At 53.6% G+C, this 18,296-nt stretch overlaps 1 protein-coding gene across 6 annotated transcripts in view; it reads right to left on the bottom strand.

Moving 5' to 3' along the window:
* CPNE2 (copine 2) overlaps positions 1-18,296 on the bottom strand; it is a 61,103-nt gene that overhangs the window by 15,503 nt on the left and 27,304 nt on the right. For 5 of the 6 annotated variants that reach the window (XM_075434040.1, XM_075434037.1, XM_075434038.1 and 2 more), the window contains exons 3-9: positions 17,368-17,547; positions 13,639-13,713; positions 9,901-9,972; positions 5,733-5,816; positions 2,287-2,376; positions 1,960-2,058; positions 207-293 (exon numbers count right to left, since the gene is read on the bottom strand). In XM_075434040.1, the coding sequence (XP_075290155.1) occupies positions 207-293; positions 1,960-2,058; positions 2,287-2,376; positions 5,733-5,816; positions 9,901-9,972; positions 13,639-13,713; positions 17,368-17,547 (687 nt within the window). The remainder of the gene's footprint in view (positions 1-206; positions 294-1,959; positions 2,059-2,286; positions 2,377-5,732; positions 5,817-9,900; positions 9,973-13,638; positions 13,714-17,367; positions 17,548-18,296) is intronic. The other variant, XM_075434036.1, reaches the window with a different exon arrangement.

An 18,296-nucleotide genomic window follows, 5' to 3' on the forward strand; every position in this document is an offset into this window, starting at 1 on the left:
GGGTGTGGGGTGGCACCAGCAGCTTGGTGCATCAGGTGCTCCAAGTGGAAAGAAACCCAAGCAGAAAGGAAACCACGCTGTTATTGATGCTCCACAAGTCCAGCACGTGGAAACACAATGGCGCTGGAGGCAGCAGGGACGAGGGGAGCTCTGGAAGACCCAAGCTTGGTGAGGAGCAGAGGGGAACATCCTGGCCTCGTACTCACTTTGCAGGACTTGACAATGATGATCCCAGAGTTCTTGTAATTCTTTTTCTTCTTTTGCTTTTTGGGGTTAATGCACTCTAGCTCGAGCTGTAACATACAAGAGACAGACGCCGGTGTGGGAGTGGTGCTGGGCTGTGCCAGTGGCTGCAGATGCCACCAGCGGCCGCATCCTGCGGGCACCCTCCCTCCAAGCGTTTCACAGTGCTGAAGAGACAGAAATGAATCACAGCAAGCTACTGCTATTTACTGATGGAGATGGAGGCACAGGACCTGCTTGGGAAGAGGACGCTTTTCCTTCCCAGGGGCTTCCATCATGCTCAGCGCTGGGCGCGTGGCAGCCGAGACACCCCAATGAGGCTACAGGGGTCTACAGGATGGGATGGGTCAAACACACAAACAACTAGGGCAGGCCATCACCTTTCCTCAAAAGCTCTGGGAAATGCCTCTGGAATATTCAGAAAATTGCTCCAATAATTCAATCTAAAAAAAAAAAAAATCTAAAACTGAAAAAAACTCTCGTCCAAGAAGAAAGTTTAAATGCGGGTTGGTCTGGGGGAGGAGGCAGGACTGGGCAGGGGGAGCACGGAGAGAAAGTCGTGTCCATTCTTCCAGCTGCAGAACAACGGGAACATTTTAAATACTAAAATCCTTAAGTTTCCTGATTGTGAACGTTGCATTTCACAGACTGAACAAAATAAAAATACAGATCCATCAACAAATCCCCTAAGTCTGAACAAACCCGGGCAGACGGTCCAGCCCAGACCTGCTTGTGGGTAGCTCCCACATGGGTCAAGCATGGGACAGTGGTGGCCAGTCTGTGCCCCCATTCTACTCAGACCAGTTCAGTGATGGCCCCAGACCTGCTCAAACCAGCTCATTGATGGCTCTGGACCAGCTCAGACCATCCATTGATGGCACTGAACCTGCTCAGACCAGCTTGGTGATGGCCCCGGACTTGCTCAGACCAGCTCAGTGATGGCCCCGAACCTGCTCAGACCATTCAGTGAAGATCCTGAACCCACTCAGACCAGCTCGGTGATGGCCCTGGACCTGCTCAGACCAGCTCGGTGAGGGCCCTGGACCTGCTCAGACAATCCAGTGATGGTCACCTGGTCTTCAGCAAGAGCATCTCTATCCCTGTTCCTGTATTTACCCTCACCAGCATGGCCACACGACGACAGGTCACCAGGAGCCACCCCAGGGAGAAGGGATGCTGATGAGCGATAGGCAGCAGCGGTGAGTACCAGCTGCTTGCTTCTGGAGCCACCTTTGTCTGTCCAGAGCTCGCAGCAGCTCCGCTTGGAGAGCAGCGTGAGCTGGGGACAACTTCACTGGGGAAGGGAGGGCACCCGACCCCTCCCGACAAGCCAAGCGAGGCAAAGAGGCAGAGAGAGCCCATCCCTGCTGCAGCACATCACACCTCCCCCCCTGACCCCCCCACATCACAGGGCAACCCCCCCAGATCACGGGTGCCGCTTCAAACGTCTCAGCAGAGCTCTGCTTTCAGCCAGGACCACCTTAGCCCTCTCTAGCTCAGATGCTTTAGCTGCAACTGTGGCCTGGGTCACTCATGGTGCGGGTGGGAGGAAAAAGGAGGTTGGACTTGGCTTCTTCTCAAAAACACGTTGAGGGTCTCAGTGCAAGCACCAAAATCCACCGCCAGCCCCAAGAAGCCCCGTGCAAGCACCAAAATCCACCGCCAGCCCCAAGAAGCCCCTTCCTCGTTCTTCCCCAAACACATGCCAGCACTCACCGGAAAGGCATCTTGGGCTTCACACATCCTGGCCACTGAGGTCTGAAACTCCCCGATGAAGTCATGTCCCCCATCGCTGTCGTAGTCGTAACATGTCACCTAGGGTGGAAGGAGCACAGCCAGCCTTAGATGCAGCAACTATCTCCTGGAGCTGCCAACCTCTCCTGTTGGAGACCCCAAACAAGGTTTTGGTTTGTTTTTGGGGGTGGTTCTGCTTTGGTTTGTTTGGTTGTTTTTACAAATAACCCAGCCATGGAGTTTTAGATGTTTTAACGATCGATCCCAGAGGCCAACCACCACGATACAAGGTGAAGGGCCCCCTGTTACCTTTATCAGCTTCTCTACATCTCCATCGCACAGTGACACCAAAGGCACAGTGAACGGCTTCCAGACTGGGTCCAGCGTGTACTTGATCACCTGCGGGTGGGAGCAGAGGGATGCCGTCACAGCGGGCACATGTGGAAGGGGAGATGATTGGCACAAAGAGGGGACACATCTCCAGGAGTGACTGGGTTCTCAGTGGGGCAGGCCAGGCAAGCTGCAGAAAGCCCCATCCCAGCCCTCTTCTGCCTCCTTGGCTTGGACGCCGCGGCTCCCCCTTCTCAGGCTGTAGCAGTGTGAGTTACAACAGATTTGCTTAGAATCATAGAAGAGAATCATAGAAACATTAAGGCTGGAAAAGACCTCCAAGATCATCAAGTCCAACCGTCACTCCAACCCCACCACGCCAGCTAAACAATGTCCCAACATGCCACATCCACACGTTTTCTGAACCCCTCCAGGGGTGGGGACTCCACCACTGCCCTGGGCAGCCTGTGCCAACACCCGACCACTCTTTCAGGAAAGACATTTTTCCTCATCTCCAATCTAAACCTCCCCTGATGCAACTTGAGGCCATTTGCCCTCGTCCTATCGCTGGTTACTTGGGAGAAGAGACCAACCCCTGCCTCACTACAACATCCTTTCAGCATGCTTGCATCACATTTGGTGACTTAACGGCCTCCAGGGGTAATTAAACAAACCTGTGCCCTACTCATTGCTTACTCCCCCACCCCCCCAGCACCCCAGCGCAGCCTACACCCATCTGGGGTCTGAGCACTGAGAAGATGGAGCAGTAGGATGGGGCAACCAGCCAGGAAAGCCAAACACCCCTGGGCACATCTAGTGCTCTTGCCTCATCTACACATCTGCTGCCCAAGCTGGAGAAATATTAATTGATGCTTTTTGACATTTCCTGAGAGAACGCAATCACAGAATCATTAAGGTTGGAAAAGACCTCTAAGATGATCGAGTCCAACCATCACCCCAACCCCACCACGCCTGCTAAACCATGTCCCAAAGTGCCACATCCACACGTTTTCTGAACCCCTCCAAGGACGGTGACTCAACCACTGCCCTGGGCAGCCTGTGCCAACGCCTGGCCACCCTTCGTGGAAGACCACTCACTCGGTGGAAACCTAAGCAAACGCTAGCAGGCTCCAGGCACCTGCTGCGTACATTGGAGATGCCTGCAGGAAAGGTGAAGACCCTCTTTCGCAAAGGTGCTGTGCTCAAAAAGAGAGATCCCCGTGAATATTAGGAAGGTCAGGCACGGGCAGCAGATTAAGCCTTCTCTGTGCAAGGGGGATGAGATGGTGTGGAGAACCTTGGAGCTCTGCAGCCGGAGCAGCAGCAGCACAGCCCAGTGAGGACGAGTCCGTGGGTGCTGCTGCTGCAGGCAAGCAGCCGCGCGGGACCTGCGTCGGGCGTCTGGTTTTGCAGGCAGGCTCTTGCGCGAGACGGGGGGAAGCCCTGACACCGTGAGCACGGCGTGGTCGAGAATTTGCAAACACCTCCTCCGGGAGGCCAGGAGGAGCAGGGGGAGCCCACGCACCCCGAGCTGGTGCCCGCAGGCTGCCAGCCGCAGGGTCCCCGGGGTGGGTGGGAGGGATCCGCCGTCTCTGTTGCACGGTGCCCAGCTGGGTGCTGGCGATTAAATCACAGGCTGTAACGAGCGCAGTCATCCTCCCCTGCCAGACACCTCCGTGGTGGCATGAGAAATGCCAGCATCAGACCGAGCGCTGGTTATATTCCCGCACCGAAAGCTCTAAGAATGGGGGACCTTATTTCTTTGTATCCAGCCTCAAAACACAAAGCTGCTTGCCTGGAACAGGATTCCTCCAAGGGCTGGGAAGGAGGAGGCTGTCAGAGCACCCATCACTTGAAATAAAACCTGGCCAGACCCTTATCCGGCGAGACAGGACAGTGGAGGAACCAGGCAGCAACCCAGATGAAAAATCAGTAGATACCTCTGCTCCCCAGAAGCCTGGCCTGCTTGTAGAGGTCTCAGCGATGGCTGGTGCACAGACACGCTCCCGATTCCCACCCCTCTTCCAGAGGGAAGGGCTGGAGGTCACTTGAAATCCCCATGCCCGAGAAACACGTCTCAGTGAGCCAAAGCCCAGCTACCCACACTAAACCGGGAGGAAACAGCCAAACAAGGTCCCAGCCCGCTTCCCCAGAAATACAAGAGAAATGTTAAGGTTGGTGTGAATTAAAGATGCACAGAAATGTGTGTGGGAAAGCACGGAAAAATCAACAGCAGAGGTAGGATTAAAAGGATGGCCCGCATCGGTACCACAGGATGCATGGTGGTACACACGTCCCGGTGCTCATGTGCACGTGGGTGTGCGAGTGAAGGAAATCCTCCTGGACTTTGTCCAGCAGTGGGAAAACCAACGTACGGAGAGACTTTGTGAATAAATACCATCCTCTCCTTCCACCTGAGTTCACGCTGGTCTGTTACAGCAATTTGCTGCGGTGGGACAGCGGGCTCTGTAACGAAGCCTTGAGGGGACAGGGAAAGGAGGGACGTGAACGGGGAAAAAAGGGCGGTGCAGTGGGGTGGGATAGGATGGGATGGGACCCTCTTCCTCCGACACAGGGCTTGCTGTGAGCCCCTCCTGCAGCGATTGCCCCCTCCTCTTTCTGCCAGCTGCCAGGAGCTACGTGCCAAAAAAAGAAAAAAAAAAAAAAAAAGGCAAAAAGCCTTGAAACAGGCTTTGAGGAGCAGGAAAAAAAAAGCCATTGAAGAGTACTTATTCGCCTGGTGCCAAAGCAGAAGTCAGCCTGCTTCTCCCTGCCCGAGCTGTGCCTCTCGGCTGTAATATCGCTGGCTTTAGCAGCTTGGGAACATCACCAGATCAAAATGTCGCAGCAGGTGTAAATGAAGGACAGGGAGGGGTCAGCTGTCTCCGACTGTATCCACCAGGACCCCAGTACAGGTGTCTGACCCCTGGCCGGGGCTCCAGCTCTGTTAGACACCAGCCTGAGTGCTCATGCCCTGAAGCTGGAGACCTTGAGCATCCTCCCAGGTTAGCTGAGGATCTGGCAGATGCTCTTTTCAACCTTTCCCCACTGCTCTCCCCCTTGGCCACCCCTCGCCACCATCTCCCCAGGTCACAGCTCATCCTGCTGCTCCTGCACGTGAGGCAGAGCAGTCCAGGGCTGAGCCAAAAGGTTAACATGGGTTAGAAGACCATCTCCTTCTCTGCTTGATAGATACAGTGGTGAGCGGTACAGAAAAGATCTCAACACCTGACTGGCACCAGTAAATCTTCATCTGCTGGAGTCCAGCAGCCTCAGATGGACACCGCGAAGGCAGCCGTGAGGTTCTGAAACCCCTGGATCCCACCCCGCTTTATGGGTGATTGATGAGATGGTGCCATAAAGGGCGAGAGGAGCTGATGGAAGCATGGTGGTGTCTCAGCAGCTTGGGTCAGAGCCGCACTCACCTCTGTTCTGTGGACCAGCATCCATTTCCCATCGTCACCTGGTTTATAAAACTCCAGGAAGGGGTCTGACTTTCCAAACAGGTCCTGGGGGAGAAGAAGATGAGTTACACAGTGCTCTGCAAGCAGAGACCACCAGTGTGAGAGAGACCTCCTTCCCTGGCAAAGCCGACCCTGCAGACACCCTCACATCCTCATGGGACCAGCTCAGGCACACTGGCCCAGAGGCAGCACCCACGGGCAGCACCCTGCCAGCTCCCTGTGTCCTGCTCATGTGAATCCCACTCCTTCACGCCGTGTTTTGGCACGGATGCGGTGGGCGGGTTGGCACCCTGGCACGCGCCGGTGGGATCTGCCGGCGGGTGCCCACCGCCCGGCGAGCTCTCTGGATGCAGACGCCATGGAAAACAACCCCAGCTGGGAGGCAGCTGCGTTTGGGCTTGGAAAAACACCCAAAGCTTCAAAGGAAAAACAGAATTATGAAGCGTGTGAGTGTCTTGGGGGGAAAAAGGAAAAAAAAAAAACCAACCCACCCTCCTACACACAGCAGTAAAGCATGAGCAGAGGAAATCTTTAAGGAGTGAGCTGCCCTGGTGTTGACAGAGATCACGTAACACTCTCCGAGATATGCAGCCCTGAGTCAGCGCGCGCTGCCTTTCCTGCCAGCGTCGCCTCAGCTGTTCCCCTGACAGTGGGCTGCTGGTTTATGAGAAATATGTTCGAGTGCACAGGCTGCCCTGCTGGGTATCGGCACCGGGGCTACGTCGGGGGACCCCCAGCCCGGCGAGGAGGGCAGCGCTGGCGGCACCGACACACGGAAACCCCAGCGTTTCTCAGCAGAACTTCATTCCCATTCAGATAAACGAAGACGTGGCTAAGAAGAAACCAAGCCCAAAATATTCCAAATTCTTTACCAAGAGCTGAAGCCATTTCAGCTGGGTTTTCCTGCCAGAGGGAGGCAGCTGCCCGAGTTCTGCAAAGAGCTGGAAGAACTTCTTACAGGCTTGAACGGCGGCTTTCGGGCTTCCAAGTGCTGTGGTAGGGATGCAGGGGGCTGCTCGTGGAGGAGGAGGAGGAGGCTTGGATGCCCCAAGAGCCCCTGTCCACAGCCAGCTCAGGAGGTGGCAGCTGGGACAGGGACAGGCTCTAGCGATGCCCCAGCAGAAAAACCCATTAACATTTCTATCCAAATCCTGTTTCCAAAGCCAGCCGGAAAAGTACATCACTGCAAAGTGTTTTGGCTTGGAGAAACTACAGCCTGCTTCAGTCAAAATTCTCCTGCCAGCAGAGCAGACGCAAAGGCTCGCAGGGGTGCTCTCCGATGAGATGAGGCTATTTTTCTCCTACGCTTTTTCACATGTTTGTGCGAGAGAAAACCAAGGCGTTCTTTCTGCGGGGTTACAGTTATGGCACAGCTCTGACCCTGCTCGCCGCAGGACTTGGCCTTTTCGAGCTTCACTGATGGACTGAAGAACCAGCGGTGGGTACCTGACCCTGCCTGTGCTGGCCTCACCTCAGTGTGGGCTGGTGGAGGCCCCGGCTCCGGTGGCAGCAGCAGCGAGCTTTGGAGGAGCTTTTGGAGCTTTTGCCATCCCACACGGAACAGTCTGGTTTGCAAGTCTGGTCAGCCTTGCTCCGTTCACAGCAGGGTGGGAGATGCCTCCAAGCCACAGGACTGTGGGCTGCTGTTTTAAAACATCAAAACCACGATCCCCCGCAAGCCTGGCGGGAGATGGAAACTGAGCAACCAAGGGAGCTCAGCAGACCAGATTGATTTGCAAACCGGTCCAAGCATCTAATCCATCCATCCAACCCATCCTGGAGAAGGAGGGTGGAGGTGGCACCTCCACCAGCCACAGGTCCCCAAGCCACAGCTTTCAGCAGTAGTCCTGGCTCGCCATGCTGGAGCATCGCCGCCCTCCTGCCGTCCCCGCGGCTGCGGTGGCACACGTGGCTCTGGGGCCACCTTCACCAGGGCTGCTCCCAGCTGGAAACACCTCCTCTTCTGCAAGGGATTTTTTCTTAAAACAACTCTCCCAAGAGCTGATCTGATACAAGGTGCAAGAGCCTCAGGTTGGTTCTGCTGCTGACATGCTCCCACTGTCAAGCTGCAGCACTTAAAGCAAGGTAGGGACTGGTGGGTGAAGAAACCATGGACGTGTGATGGGGAGGAGGACCTGCCCACAACCCAGGAGAGGTCCTGGTCAAGGCAGAAGGAGCTGCCTGGGGCCGAGCACGGCTCCAGGATGGGTTTGCGGCACAGCTGCCAGTAAGGGATGCTTGCAGCTTCGGCTCGGTGTGTGCAGGGAGAGGACTCCGTGGCCCCACCACGAAATCCTGTGAGCTCTGACCCCCTCACACGCGCGAGCCTCCGGCTGTGCTCCCCAGCTACACGCTGTGCGGCGCGGGAGGGCGATACCCCTCCAGGCTCCAGCCTTGCCCCTGCGGCTTTTCGCTCAGCCACTCCTCCGCTTTCTTTCCTAAGCTTCAACAAGTTGTACCCATCTCCCACAGTTGCATTTCATCCATGACCAATAACAACCCAAAAATATTGTGTTTCGTCCAGTTTCCTCATTCAGAGACCGTTTTAATTTGCGTGAAGCGACACGAACACCCTTTGCCCATGAGCAGGACTTTGAGCACTGCAACGCTGCGCTGTGCTATGGGAAATCAGCTAAGCAACCTCATTAGCTCTTGGTGATGGCAGGTGGTCACCGAGGAAGGAGCTTTCTGCTGACACCTACTGATAAACTGGGGGGAGACCCAGAAAGAATAGGATTATTCAGAGTCCTTATCCCAGTGTAACCAGATAGATGCTGAATTTCTGTACCTTGATTGTGGGTCTGAAGGGCAGCAGACCCACACATACCATGTCCTAGTTGAAGAATATCAAAAGATGTCACCTTTGCATAGCTTGGTAGAGGAACTTTGTTGCAAACCAGACCAGAAAAGCAACTCCTGCCCATGGAGCAAGTGAAGCCACCAGTGAAGTTGCCAACACGACACGTGGACGTATGTGTGAGGTACTGAGGCTGCAGGGAAGATCCAGGTCCTTGGCCCTGCTCTGCACAACAGGACGGGCACCAAACCCGCTGTGAAATCCCATCCCTTGCTTTGCAGGGGAGCAGAGGCTTTTTCTTGGGGCGCTGGATGAAAACTGTTGCATTAGGGATATCTTCATTCATGTGTAAGGGGTTGACCCTCGGCCACATCTCAGAGGAAGCCACCAGCTTGAGGACATCTTCCAGTCCATCTAGGAAATGGAGTTATTTGAGGATTCCTTAACGGGGCATTTGGGTCCTTGCACTAGGCAGGGTAAGCAGGAGGGCAAGAAAATAACTGCTCCCAGCAGGTTGGAAAAAAAACTTGATAAACCGGGCATCCGTCCAGTTTGGACAACATCACTGGATAAACCACATCTTCTGCCCCAGCAAATACCCTTCCTCCTGGGTGCTTGCTTCACCCTGGTTTGAAAGCCGAGGGCCATCCTGCCAACAACTCAAGCTCTGGAGAGGCTAGGAAGAAGGGAAGAACAACATTCCCAGCGATCGCTTAGCAACAGCACTGGTTTAAGAGGAATAGCTCCGGTTGCCTGGTAAATAAGGTCAGATGGCTTCGTTCAGACAGGCTCACGGTTTCCTACATATCGCATCCAAAGCAAAACTCACGCGGTACCGGCCTCCGCGAGGCCAACACTTCTTCCTCGGAAAAGGCGGGCCCTGCTGTTTGATCTACACGCAGGCGGTCACCCCGTTTCCAGAGGGGCTGCAGGCGACCGGCCAGGAGCTCTCTGCACTTCCGGGGTACAGGTTCAAGGGCATCAAAACTGCCAGCGCTGTCGGGAGACGTTTCCAGACAACTCCTCTGGCGCAGTGAATCTGCTGTCTTTAAGACATGCTAGTACAGAGATCCCACGCCACGTGCACTCTTTCCGTCTCAACGGGCGTGATGAAGAAAGCAATACTGCGACAACAGGGAAACTGAGGCATGGGCGTACCCAGCAGCCAGTGGTACCGCAGGACTTGAACCCCTCCAGTCTCACCCTAATGTCTTCTCCAGCAGGACTATTTTCTGTCACTGCTATACCCAAAAGCAGAGATTTCTTCAGATCTTTCAATCCCATGAAGGACAGAGATTTAACAGCGCATTCCCCCGACACAACCCCACTCACCTTTTTATCCAGTTTTCTGCCGGCCATGCTCAGAGTTATGACCCTGTTATCCGAGAGCTCTTGGGCAGCTATCTGAAAGACAAAGGGAGGTTGCATTCATTCTCAGCACAAAGAGAAAGTGGACACCAAGGCAGAGGAGAGTCCAGACCCTGAAGATACCTGCACAGCTCCTGCAGAACCCATTTCCCAGCTAAGAGACTGGACGAGCTGACGCACGCAGTATTTCACTGCAGAGGAGTGAAGCTGATTTCACCTGTGCAGATCAATTTGGGACCAAAGCTCACTTCCCAGCTTCTCCCCAGAATGTAGAATGATGGAGAAAAAGCCCAGACTTCCCCTGGGTGGGCACTGCCATTTACCCTGCACCGCGGCAGTGACACGCCGGCTTTAAAACAAAACAGGGTATGTTTTTTCAGCAGGCTGCCAGCTACGATGCCGGTGCTGCAGCTGGAGAGGCCATGACATCCACCAAACTCATCGCTGGGGCTGGGCCCACGTGAAACACGTTCGTTTGCAGGGCTGGGAGTCAACAGGTACGATTAAGCCTCATGAACAGACAACCCGAAGAGAGAATGAGGTGCTAGGACACCCCACGCAGCCTCCCTCCCCGGTGCCATCAGATCTAAAACGAAGCTTACTGGGAACAAACTCATCCCTTTTCTTGGGTGTCACACCTGAGCTGGTCTCAGGTGGCTTTTCATGCGCCAGGACCCGGGGAAGCCTCCAAGGACCAAGCCAAAAGGAAGCAGGAGCCATAAAAACCCTTGCCAGCAAGATGTGCCACCTTGCCCTCCGTGTCCCAGGCTGCCCCATCCCTTGGGGGAGATGCAGGCAGCACCAAGGGCTCGAGCCACATCTCTGTACGACCGCCCGACCAGCCAGCCCCAAGAATGAAAACTCCACCGTCACTCCTGAGGAGCGACAGCAGGCAGGAGTGCAGCCCGGATTGCTTCACTTTAGGGGACTTTATTCACATACGCTCCAGAAGGGCTTCGGCTGCCAACCACCAGTGGGCCGGTTTTGTCTGGAATGTGGTCTAATGAGTCTCATGATATTTTAAGAAAGGGAATGTTTGTAACAAAAAAACCATATTTATTCACTTCTGTTACCAGCCGTTTTCTGAATCACTTGTATTTTTTTCCCCCAAGGCTGTGTCCTGCCCAAGCATCTGCTCCCCACGTCTCCCTCCTCCACTCCCTGGGGGGGCTGAGCCATCCCCCGGCATCCCCGGCTGCAGCATCCTCCCCGGGCAGGAGCCAGCACCGGCATGGCCGGGAGCGCGGCGTGGACATCTTCCCCCCGCACGGTGCTGCCAAGCATGGCCGTTTGCTGGCTCTCGCAAGGAGGCCGTCCCTTCACTGGAGATGCGCAGCGTAATTACAGCAAGGCTTTTAGAAAAACTTGCAGAAATCAAGGGAACAATTTTCTGCAGAACAAGCAATCAGAGGGTTATTGGCACTTAGGAGAGCGAGGGGGTTGGAGAGACGAGCAGGCAGAGATGCAGCTTCTGAATCCGCCTGGGCAGCTGGGCGAGGGGACGAGCCGCAGCTCCCCAGCAACCTCCCGGAGCTGGAAGCCTTCATGGGAGCCTTCCCACGGAGGACATCGCTCTTTGGTCCACAGAGGACATATTCACTGCATACAAAGCCCAATTTTTCCCTCTGCCCGGTATATCCATGAAGTCTGAAGTTCCCTGTCGCAAAGCCACGCAATCAGTTTTCTCTCCCACTTGGTCCTCAGTGGCACAGTCACCAAAACCAGCATGAGGAAGAGGAGCTGTAGGGATGGAATTTGCCCTGTGCTGATCCCCACAAAAGCACACCCAGATGGTGTCCAGCATTTTAGGGCTCACTGGAAGTGACATAAAAGCCAGACTGTGCAGACAAGCTGGGTACGTCCTTGTGCCACATTGCCACGGGCTGCTGGTGGCATCTTCTCTTGGCCAGCATGGACAGTAACAACACCCCCACCACTGTGCCTGGCAGAGGCATGTGGCAAGATCTCAGGATTGATTTCTACAAACACAGCAGCTTGCTTTGGGATCTTCCCCATCTCTTCAAACCTTGAGACTCCCACAGGATCCCCTTCATACAGCCAAGGTTCTTCTGTTGCATTCAACCCTGGGGCATCTCAGTTAAGAAAAGGGACACTCGGGCAATGTTGGAGGGGACGGGGCTGAGCAAGGCAGGGTTTGGCTCCAAACTCCATGTTTTATACGAGTGAGTCCAAAGCAGAAACCTGCTCCTTGGTTGGTGTCCATAGCCCATGCTCCACTGCCGTGCCAAGCAGCGAGGAAAGGTGCCCACCGCACTACTTGGTGTTGCCATCACCAAGCCAGGGGAGGAAAAAAAAAAACATCAGAAAATTGCATCAATGGTACAGAGCAAAGCAGACATCTCAGACCCTTCGATTTTTAATGACACGTTAGTGACAGATCAGGGTCTTCCTTTTTTTAAAGCGTGTAACCTTTGAACTTGACTGGACACTTTCCATCTGCTCCAGCTCTTTCCACTCCAGCGGTGGACGGGGTGTCAAGACCCTGCTCCTCGGGGACGGCACACGGCATCGGGCATCGCTCGTGAACTTCACTGCGGCTTCTCCTCTTGCATTTAAAGACGAACTGCAGCAATTAAGAGAAGGCTGGCAGCATCTTCCCAGCCTCTAGAGCAAACAGCGATGGAGATGCCCTTGCAGCAGCCAGGTCCTGGGCTTTTAAACCCTTTCAGTGCTTGCAAACTTGACGGAGGTTGAACTCCTTGCTGGCCTTTTCTTCCACACCTTTGCTGCCCGGCTGCACGTCTCACAAAACCCGTAACACAGAAGAGATCCAAAAAGGAGGGGAGATGTGGCAGGAGGGAAACGCACCTAAATTTAGTCTTTTCTTTTTAAGGAAACCCATCGCTAAAGAGATGCGCAGCGGGAAGGCCACTGCCCGGAGGGGTCTGCATCTGGAGCAGTGACTGTTGCTATGAGAGTTGTTGCTACGGCACAGCTCCTGTCCTCTTCCTACAAACAAAATCACCCATTGCCGGCAAAGGAATCAGCCCTCTTACCTCCCGCTGCTCCAGGGAGGGCTGAGCAGGCGTCTTGTACCAGATAACAAACAGCAGCAACATAGATTTACTTTGTACTTCTCCAGATTGAGGTTTTTGTTATCTCAGAGACCAAAGCAGAGGTTGAAGAATCACAGAATCACAGGACATTAGCGATTGACAGGGACCTCTGTGGGTCACCCAGTCCAACCCCCCTGTCGAAGCAGGGTCACCCAGAGCAGGCTGCACAGGACCGCGTCCAGGCGGGGTTTGGATATCTCCACAGAAGGAGAATCCACAGCCCCTCTGGGCAGCCTGTACCAGGGCTCAGTCACCCTCAGCGTGAAGAAGTTCTTCCTCATGTTCAGATGGAACTTCCTCTGCTTCAGTTTGTGCCCGTTGCCCCTTGTCCTGTCGCTGGGCACCACTGGAAAGAGTCTGGCCCCATCTTCCTGACACTCACCCTTAAGATATTTATAAGCATTTATAAGGTCCCAGAAGATTCACAGTACCAGGCAAGATGGTCCCTGTCCCAAATAAATCATCCTCCAAACAGACCAAAGTGGGCAGGAAAATGGGAGATAAAGGGAAAAGCGTTCATGAGTTAAACCCCAGTCTCCCGGACCCCAGGTGAACATCCTGCGTTGCCCCCAGGTTATTATCCCCCTTTACACACTCAGTAGGGAATGTCAAGGAGCAACCGTACCGTGATCATCCCTTTCCCAGCCGGCTTGCCATTCCCCAGAAGCAGGGTCCTTGTTATTTTCTTGCTGGAGACGATCTAGAGAAGCCAAAGAAAATAAAGCCATGATTGTACAAGTGATCAAAAGCAGACTCATAAGCAACTGATCATTGCTCATGTTAGTTAATTCAGATGAAGCAATCACAACATTAGAAGACAGACATCACACTCAGATTCAGGGGTGACCGCGATCGGGTGACTATCACCGCCGTCACCTGCGCCCGTGAGGCACAGGGCAGCGGCAGCACAAGGGGCTGAAGCATCATCTCCCGCTGAACCCGGGGACCAGCTCTGTGCGTGGAGCAGGGCAGGGGGACCTCACCCAGCCGAAGGACTGTGATTTGGTCCCACCAAAATCACAACTGAACCTTTCAAACTCCATTTTAAATACTTCTAACACGACTCCTGCCAGCTATTTGCTTTCAGGCCATATTTCCATGGACAAATCCTGATACAAGCTGGATGCTCTCCCCGAGCATCACTCCGGACCCCTGCACAGCTGCTGCTGAGCAAGGCGCAGGGGTCAGCACCCCACAAAGGCATGCTCTCCCCTTCAATTCTGGCTTGTAAGAGGCCAGACAGGACAATCTGGGAGCAGAATTAAACCCCTTGAGATTTTTCCCAGCTCACTGAGTTGCGGTCGCCTTCAGATCTGGGGATCCTGTCAGTTTTCCCCATGAGGCGCAGACCCCAACGTGGAGGTCCAGCGACCTGCTGGAACTATCTGTGCTCTGCTCCCACAGCTAGTGGGGACCCCTTCGAGATCATGGAGTTGCAGTTTAAAATGCGCAGTCCCATCCATCCTTCTGCCTCCAATTCTGGTCCTACATCACACAGAAAATAACAACAAGTGAAAAAACCCATGCAATGAAATGGCTTAACTTATTGCTCCTGCCATCCAGATGACCCAGCCACGCCTGGATTCCTCCCACTGCTCCCCAGAAATGTTATCCTCCCTTCAGGGAGACCTTATTGCAGCCTTTCAGTACTTAAAGGGAGCTTATAAGAAAGACGGGGACAGGCTTTTTAGCAGGGCCTGTTGCAATAGGACAAGGGGTAGCAGTTTTAACCTAAAAGAGGGGAGATTCAGACTAGGTATAAGGATGACATTTTTTACCCTGAGGGTGGTGAGGCACTGGCACAGATTGCCCAGAGAGGTGATCGATGCCCCATCCCTGGAAACGTGCAGGGCCAGGTTGGACGGGGCTGTGAGCAATCTGATCTAGTTGAAGATGTCCCTGCTCGCTGCAGGGGAGGTTGGACTGGATGGCCTTTAAAGGTCCCTTCCAGCCCAAAGCATTCTGTGATCCTATGATACTTGCAATTTCAAGGCAAAAACCCTTTCCCATTGTGGCTAGCCAGCTGTGTCCTGGTGTTTTTGATCCATAAATGCATAGGAATCACCAGCCAGTGCAAACAGATGTTTGTGCCACACTGCGGCACCATGAAATCTCCTCGCAACCCTGGCTAGCAGAAACCACGGACACCCTCCAGCCTGCAACTGCATCCCCGTTACACTTCGTTTGGCCACAGAGGTCATTACAGGCCTGCAAACGATCCAACCGTCCTTTTAAATCTTACCACAGACCTAATTAGCTGCAATAAAACAATCTGGCTAATCTGACAGCACTCCAATGCAAAGTCAGAACTGAAAAGCCAGACGCTTGCTGTGTGGTTGTTGCTGCCCGCGGCTGCTCTCCTTCCCTTCTCAGAGCTGCTCATGCCTCAGAACACGGCAGGCTTATGAAAACTTCTCATCAGACAAAATCCAGCCATGAGAATACCCACCGCAGGGCGGCTGAACCCACCAGCCCCTGGCTGCCCCGTTTCACCTCTCTCCTCACCAGGCACGCCTTGCCTGCATGCTACCTTTCTGCCCACCTCTGTCCCACGACCAGGCTGTGCTGCAAGCCCATGCTGGCCACAGGGAGAGGAGGCTAACAGAGAATTTTGGGAAAAAAGGGGAAAATGAGAAGATGACTCCATTCCAAGCTGGTGTCTCCTTGTGGACTAAAGGTCACCAAGATGCTCACATGGGAACTGCTGCAAACACTCATCAAAAACTGGGCACCCACCTAAGGCAAGTTCTCTTTTGCACAGTGTAAATACTTGCATGATGTTACGGAAGTTCAGAGCTCTCTTTTTTCTGACAGACTAAGACTACCAGCTGTGCCTAAAGACACATCAGACTATTATGCCATGCCCGTCAGCCACCACAGCTAAACCACCAACTGTTCTGAGCAAGCACCTTGGGTGTAAGACCTGGCAGCTGCTGCCTGTCCCCACCATCACCACAGCCCCAGGACGGCCTGTCCAGTCTCATGCTCTCAGCTAGTCACCTTTCCAAGCACCACAAAGGGTCAGGCTCATCTGGGAGACCCAACAAGCAGGAGATAGGTCAGACCCTTCCACCTTCCTCCCCAGCTCACACGGATAACATTCCTCTCTGGCACGAGCCTGCAGAGCACTGCACTGTAGTTAGGTTTCAGCTCTGCTTCCTTACATCCATGGACTCTCTGCTTGCAGCTTCCACCAAGGCCGTGACCTTCACAAGAAGCATTGCTGAACTGCCCCACACTGACTGTGGCTGTGTTTCAGCAATGAAACTAAGAGTAGAGGATGAGTTTGGTCTAAATCACAGAACACCAGCCTGGGCAGTTGCCCGCACTGTCTCTTAACTTCTGCAGGAGAAGAATTAGGTCATCATAGAGCACTTCCAAAAACCCAGACGTTAAACATCAAACTCTGTAAATGTCAGTGCTCCTCTAACGCGTCAAGCTCTTGAGTTGGCAACGGTGAGGTCACTCGGCCCCCCTTGCCATGTGCAGTGCCGTACTGCAGTCTGTGCAATAAAATGATTGCATTCTTGAGCCTCCCTGAACACCTCGGGCTGGATGTCAGTGTCGATGCACCTATCACAGCATCTCCTTCCTCCCGGGTCCCAGCACTGAGCACAACAGACAGTTTCTCACAGCCCCTGTGCTTGTGCCAGGTACCACAGCAGCACCCAGCAGCCGGATGCTGTGAAAGAATGGAAAAAATCCCCCTCATTCCTTGCCTCCGAGTCAGAGCAAGCTCAGAGGACTAAGACGTTCAGAGAACGTAGCTGCCAACTTCTAACAGGGTCTGGGCTCATGAACGTAAAGACCTTCCAAAGGCTTATAAATCGTGTTGTGTCCTGAAAGCTCTTTCACAGAAAGAGCAGAAGACGCACTTCTGCACCAACATGCTAAAGGATGAGAGATGATTTGCTACACAACAGCAATGAACAAAGCTTTCAAAAAAAAAACCCTCAAAAAACCACAAAAACTGAGACAGAAATGTAGACCGCAATGCATCCTAACTTTAAACACCTGGCAATTTCCCAGGTCCAAATCCAAGCTGGTGATCAGGGCTCTTACTAGAACCCATGATGAGATACAGGTTCCTTCCATCTGATGTCTCTCTGCAGGCACCAGCAGAAGCTATGACTAGCTTAGACTTGAGCAAGTAGCCAACAGCCCTAACGTGGAATAGTTCAACCTCAACAGCTGAAGTGTGACAAGCAAATTAAATTCGTTTCGCCAGGAAGGACCCAGCAAACTTTACAGTAGATAAGAGCAGCAGCTCTAATGCCCCCTTGTCCCTCTGGCTGACATGATTTGGGGTCCATTTGCTGGAGGACAGTGAGCTGCAGGGACCTCAGAGACTCACCATGCCCAGCGTGCAGGAGAATTCGCCCAGGAAGTCATGCTCATACAGCTGCATGCTCGACTTGTCCTGGTCAAACAGGGCAAACTTGAGCTTCTGCACTTCTTCAAAGTGGTAGTCAATGATGAACTTCTTGGCGAAAGCTGGGTTGAGGTTGTTCACGGCTGTCTCTGTCCTGTCAAGCTGCGAAGAATTAAAAAAAAAAAAAAAAGAGGCATTTAGGCATGTGCATCTTGCATCTTTGTCACTGCTGCGTCTCTTCTCTGACTTCAGCCACAGTCACCCAGAAACGCTGCAGTGACCAACAGAGAGCGAGAGCACCGGGCATTCAGCAGAACGATCCCTAAATGCAGGCCATAACACCCAGTCTACGCAAGGTGAGATCCGTTTAAATGAGTAACGACACTCCATGCAGAGAGCTGCATCCCTGAGGACGGCGAGCACGGGGCTGTGCGAGCCCACCCCAGCCAACAGCCAGGACAGGAGCGCCCACCTAGCCAGGCCTTGCTGTGGACTCAAGGCTCGCTGAAGCCAGAGTCTTTGCTGGCTTCTAACCCTTGTTCTCCCAGGAGCTGGTGCTCTCGCACGCCTCCGATCCTCAACTAGCCACTCGCAGCTGCAATGCCAAACCTGTTTCTTCCAGGCTGTGCAGCTGAAGGCAAGGACAAGCAAAAAGAAAAAGCATCACGAGATGGAACAGCAACCCTCTAGCATTTCCCTCTAGGCATCAACCCAAAACATTCATGTGGTTTCTTCTTCCTTGGCATTCCATGGAAAAAAAAGGGCGAAAAAAGTAAAATCACTGCAGGCCATTTTTCATAGATTTTGTCAAGCATTAGGAGAAACAAGAGTCTGCAAGGACCCAGAAGACAAGACCTCAACAGACTTTGTCATCCTGAGCTACTGGGAGCAGGCTGGAAGAGATGATGTCT

This window comes from Opisthocomus hoazin, chromosome 12 (genome assembly GCF_030867145.1).
Source record: "Opisthocomus hoazin isolate bOpiHoa1 chromosome 12, bOpiHoa1.hap1, whole genome shotgun sequence".
NCBI classification, from domain to species: Eukaryota; Metazoa; Chordata; class Aves; order Opisthocomiformes; family Opisthocomidae; genus Opisthocomus; species Opisthocomus hoazin.